At 26.5% G+C, this 6,150-nt stretch overlaps 1 protein-coding gene and 1 long non-coding RNA gene across 2 annotated transcripts; one reads left to right on the forward strand and one right to left on the reverse strand.

Moving 5' to 3' along the window:
* The first annotated feature begins 702 nt into the window (after nt 1–702).
* On the forward strand, nt 703–4,535 carry LOC122847453 (F-box/LRR-repeat protein 2-like). The gene is made up of 3 exons (XM_044145193.1): nt 703–1,200; nt 2,575–2,740; nt 3,661–4,535. Exons 1-3 carry the CDS (start codon nt 703–705, stop codon nt 4,533–4,535), a joined length of 1,539 nt encoding a protein of 512 aa, XP_044001128.1.
* Nucleotides 4,536–4,696: 161 nt separating this feature from the next.
* LOC122847740 lies at nt 4,697–5,890 on the reverse strand. Its single transcript, XR_006373401.1, has 4 exons — nt 5,719–5,890; nt 5,402–5,501; nt 5,006–5,319; nt 4,697–4,919 (listed from the first exon to the last, which is right to left on the reverse strand). It is a non-coding gene; the product is annotated as an uncharacterized LOC122847740 (long non-coding RNA).
* Between the last annotated feature and the right edge of the window lie 260 nt (nt 5,891–6,150).

The following is a 6,150-nucleotide window of genomic DNA, read 5'->3' on the forward strand; positions in this document are numbered from 1 at the left end:
CAATTGGAATAATTAATAATCTTCCGGAAGAAATTAATCAAATTCATCTAATTTCTGAACCTCCTGTACGCACAAATAACATAGTTTATATAGTAAGTTGTTATTAAATACCAAATTACCAACTAGTTATTTATCACTAGTCACAAATAATACTATATTAATCGAATAAATATCTGTTATTTTCAGAATTTTGAAAAATTTAAAAATCTTCAAGAATTGACATTACAGGTCTGCTATTTTTTAGACAGCATATCTCTTCAAGAAATAGCAGAAAAAACAACGCTTATTTATCTTAGCATTCGACTATATAATATACCCGAAGGATTTTTTCTATTTGATAAACTTGTTAATTTGGAATATATTAACCTAACGCTGGTCAGGTACCTTAGAATAAAACGCGCACTGCAGAATGAGCGCAATACAAAAGTACTCAATACTATTTTTTGTACATGCAAAAATCTAAAATATCTTAAAATGCCAACTGCTCTTTACAATGTAGCTGAAATTCCCCGCGAAAAATGGATAAACTTTCAAAACTTGGAATATCTTGATATTTTCTGTTATATAATGCCTGAGTCAGCAAATACAATTGTTAAATATTGCAAGAATTTGAAACATTTGAAGATATATAATTATTCTAATTACCTAATAATTAATACTGCTTTAAAAAAGTTGACAGAGTTGGAAAATCTTGAATGTTTGATGCTTGATGTAGCTGGTCTCCAGAAGGAATCAATAATCGCAATTTCAAACAATTGTAAAAAACTTAAACGTTTAGAAATTCTTGGTTGTGCTATAGTACCATCTGTTTTTGATGAGTTATCAAAATTGCAATGTCTTGAACATCTAAACTTGGGTTTTGCAGAAAATCTTAAAGATAGTACAATCACTGCGATTGCTAATAATTGTAAAAACCTAAAAAGCTTAGAAATCAAACGTTGCACGGGTCTTACTGAGACAGCTCTCGTTGCTTTATCAAACTTGGAAAATTTACAAAAGCTAGACGTAAGTTATCTTGATATAATTACAGACAGCTTTCTTATCAATTTGAAAGGATTGAAAGAATTGCATTGTAATGAATGCAAGAAACTTACTAATGCTGGTATTATTCAATTTATAAAAAATAATCCAGATCTTGAACTTCTTAATGTCCATTGTATTAACAATATAACATTTGACATGATTATTGCTGCTGATCAGGCAACTAAAAATCGTACAAATGGTATCATTTTACACATAATAATGGATAATAAGTCAGTAATCAAAGCTTCTAAGTCAATAATTGAATCTCAATGGTTGGTTGTTAAATATTTTTGAAGTAAATTCATCGTATAATTTTTTCTGAAAAACACATACAAAGTACCTTACCAGGTCAATGACAGTGTGAAGACATGGTAATAGAACATCATAATTATAACTTGTTTTCGCTATATTACTTGGAATCATAAAAATTTTAATGTCAATGCTAATAATTTTGTGAAATAAAATTTAAAAAAATCAACTTAAATTAATTCAAATAATTTTTTCGTATGTAGCAATTATTTTTACATATGTATAATGAAACTTATGTATTTACAAGTTTGATGATATTCAAATGGCTCAAAATTATTTCATATTTTTTAAACAAATATGTGCCGGTTATTGTTGGTGGGACAATTCTTTGGGTTCGAAGAGGCACCCTTGTAACCATAGTTTAAAAAAAATAATAATTTAATATGAATAATAATAATAATTAATATTTAATATGAATAAAATACTAATTAATTGAAAATGATAAAATAAATACAAGAATATTGAATTGAACAAATAAAGTAAATTATCTGATGTAGTTTAATGATACACAGGGTTCAACTTTTAACAGCTGACAATAAATTACAGTATACAATTTATTTGTTTGTTATTATTTATAACATCCAAAATTTTTTATTAACAACTTGAAACTTTTGACTATACTTTGACTATGTATACAGCTTAAAGCTTCGAAAAAAACGCATTGTCAATGTAGTCAACTCATGAGTTATCGAAACAATGTCGGTAACATAGACTTAAAAGTCTATGCTAGAGCTGGGATTACGTTATTCCACACGTGGGTTTTTTTTGCATTTTGCAAACCATAAACCATATCAAAGGTTAACAAATAGCAACAGCACATTTAACGCTCAAACGTAAAAAATTGTCTAATTAAAAGTCATCATTAACTTAATACATTTCTTTTTTTTTTAAATACGTCACCAAGTCAATGACATTGTGTATTGAAAAAAAAAAAAATTTATTGCATCAACTACTAAATTAATTATCAAACAAAAAATCAAAGAATATCTGCAGTTGAGGTAAATAAAAATTTATAATTTTAACAATTGTATTTAGAAAATAGACACGTGACATTCAATACTATTTGCTTTTAAATATAATTTTATCGGTCTTGATTATGCTGGTAAATCATCAACTTTTAAATGATCTTATGATCTATATCTTGGAATATATATATTTTTTTATGGTTATTTTTGTTTATTTTATTATTCTGGGTGTTATTCATTTAAATTCATCATCATTGATTTTAATGTATATTTTCAGAGTTTACTTAAAATGAGTGCAAAAATAATATGTATTGAGAAAGACCAACAAATCTCTGATGATGGTGACAAAGATGAAAAAGCTGTCATCAATTCACTGGATTACGACTCATTAGCAAAAATCATAATGTTGTTGCCAATACCAGAAAGAATAAACATGGAAAAAGGTGAATATATTATTAACAAAATAAAGTTTCTTTCTTTGTTAATAAAATATCAATGTTTCTATTATTAATTTTGGAATTTAATACGTTTCATTCTAGTTTGTACCAAATGGAAAGAGGCATGTCAACTAGCTTGGTATGACATTAAAAAATACAAATGTGAATCATCAATTGGACGTTGTTATGATAACCGTTTGTTGACACAATCATACCTCGAGAAAATATTATTAAGATGTGGTAATTATTTAAAAGAACTGTCTCTCTCAGATGTTTGTGATTCAAGTATCATGCCATTTGTTGGTGATCACTGTAAAAATTTAACAACCTTGGAATGCAAATTTGATGATAATGCCTTAACTGATAATGCTGATCACTTTGTTCAAGCATTTACACAGTTGGATAAATTAAAATGCATCAAAATAACGGTGAATCACAATTTCTTTAATGAGACGATCAATCTCTCTGCAATAGTTGATTGTCTTCAAGAAGAAATTAATGAAATTCATTTATTTTCTAAACCGCTTTGGGATCGAAAAAAAAATATTTCGATGGTAAGTTATTATTAAATACCAACTAATTGTTTATTACTAGTGACGAACAACACTATCAATTAAATGAATATAAATTATTAAAATAAATTTTTCAGAGTTGTAAAAAATTTAAAATTCTTCAAAAATTGACAATATATGATTTTTGTGTAGACATCATAAACTTGCAAGAAATAGCAGACATAACAACACTCGTTCATCTTAGCATTGGACTATATAATACATACGAAAACCTTCATTTATTTGATGGACTCGTTAATTTGGAGTATATCGATTTAACGATGTCTACCGACTATAATGCGGATTATCTCTCTACAAAAGTACTTGAGACTATTTTTAGTACATGCAAAAATCTAATACATCTCGATATTCCAGATGGTCCTTATTATGTAGAAAGAATCCCTGTTGAAAAATGGATAAACTTTCAAAATTTACAATATCTTGGTATTTCTTGTGACATGATCCCTGACTTAGCAAATACAATTGTTGAATATTGCAAGAATTTGAAACATTTGAGAATAACTAGTCACAATATAATGGATACTGCTTTTAAAAAGTTGACAGAGTTAAAAAATCTTGAATGTTTAATATTGGATGGTAACTATTCGCTCAAAGAGGAATCAATAATCGTGCTATCAAACAATTGTAAAAAACTTAAACGTTTAGATATCGCTGACTGTATAATAGCACCAGCTATTCGTGGTGACCCACTGTCTTCGCCACCTGTTCTTGATGAATTATCAAAATTACAATGCCTTGAACATCTAAACTTGAGTTTTGCAGAAAATCTTAAAGATAGTACAATTACTGCTATTGCTAATAATTGTAAAAACTTAAAAAGTTTAGATATCCAAGGATGCTGTGCAATTACGGAAACATCTCTCGTTGTTTTGTCAGACTTAAAAAATTTACAAAAACTTAATGTAAGTTGTATTGATATAATTACAGACAGTTTTCTTATGAAATTGAAAGGATTAAAAGAATTTTATTGTTATGAATGCAAAGAACTTACTAATGCTGGTATTATTCAATTTATAAAAAATAATCCTGATCTTGAAATTCTTGATGTCAGCTATTATACTGACAATATAACGATTGACATGATTATTGCTGCTGATCAGGCAACTGAAAATCGTACAAATGGTATTATTTTACACATAAATTTAGATAATCGGTTAATGAAAGAAGTCAATAATTATTTGAAGCCAATAATTACATCTCAATGGTTAGTTGTTAATAAATTTTATTAAGTTCATCGTACACTTTTTTTTTAATTTATTATATATTACTTGGAATTCCATAACAATTTGAATGACAATGTTAATATTTTTGTCAAACAAAGTTAAAAAATGAATATACTTTTTTAAATAATTTCCGGTATGGATCAATTATTTTTACCTCTAATCTCACGTATTGTTATTACAGGTTTTGAAAATTATTTTTATATTTTTTTATTATACTTAAAATTTTCTATTGATACCCACAAATTTGTGAATGACAATCACATTTTATCGACAATTTAATCTTATATGACAAAAACAAACGAATAAATAATAATAATTATCGTTTACTTGTGGACATTCGGGATTGTAAACGAACTAGTGTTTGTTCAACTTTAAAATATCCAAGCATATCTGTAATTTTTATAACAAAATTATTTCAGTAAATATTTGAATAAATAAAAAAATTAAATATAAAAAAATATAAAAATAATCAATACCTTTCTTTTCGTTCAATAAGTATATCCAAGATCTTGTAATTTCTGCCCATCCTTGTTTCTTACTCTTACTTTTTAGCACTTGGAAAGACAAATTAAAATCCAAGTACATTATGACACTTTCAACAATATCATCTTTTACTTTGTATGTTTCATGTTATATTTTAGCATACAAGTAGCCTCAATTGTCTCAATGGTTTTAAACTGCGCAGTAACTTTTTTTTAAAAGTGTTATGTTTTATAATTTTCTACATCATTGAAACTTTTGGATACTTCAACAAGATTAGTTTTTCTATCATGAATAAATTAGGTAGCAACTGCATCAATAAAATATTAAATCATTATTGGATGAATTTGAGACTATAATTTAATTTTAAAAAATAAAAAAAATCAACTCACTTTACTCAAAAATAATTTTGTCTCGAATGACAATCCAATTGAGTCATTTTTTTCTATGTTCCAGTTTTTTCTTAGACGTTCAAACGATAATTTTCACTATCTGTAAACAATAGAAATATTATATAAACATTTTTTTCAAACTGGAGTAATTATTATTAACAAAAAAGGAGAGTAAATTAAAGTGATACTAATTATGTCGACCTAATTTCGAAACATTAAGTTTTTTTTTTGACTCAATTATTGATAAAAATTACGTAATTATGTTTGTTTATGCACTAAATAATTGATAACAATGAAATAACATGAAATTGACATACCATTTGTTTATATTTTATAACAAAATTACGATTTTCCATTGACAAGTCCATTAATTTTTGACAAAATTCACAAAAATTAGTGATATTTGTAACACAATCTTTTCACAACAATTTAATTGAGCGATTTAACAACAATTTATAACTTTAAACGATTATTATGCAAAAATAAAAGTATAAAATTACGACACAAAAATCAACAAAAATGTTACTCATAGGCGCGGCCATCTTGGATTCGAGAAAATTTCATCGCGCTATCTAGCGGAAAAATTACCGACTATTATTTTGTAGAATTTTACTTATCGACAATTATGAATTTTTAAAATTATAAAAGCTGCAGGAGGCCGTACATCTGGAAGTTCACCTGGGGTTCCAAGTAGGGATTATGTTTAATGTGGTTGAAAAAAACATTTACTTATTAAGAAAACATATACT

The sequence above is a fragment of the Aphidius gifuensis genome, linkage group LG1 (assembly GCF_014905175.1).
Source record: "Aphidius gifuensis isolate YNYX2018 linkage group LG1, ASM1490517v1, whole genome shotgun sequence".
Taxonomy (NCBI): Eukaryota; Metazoa; Arthropoda; class Insecta; order Hymenoptera; family Braconidae; genus Aphidius; species Aphidius gifuensis.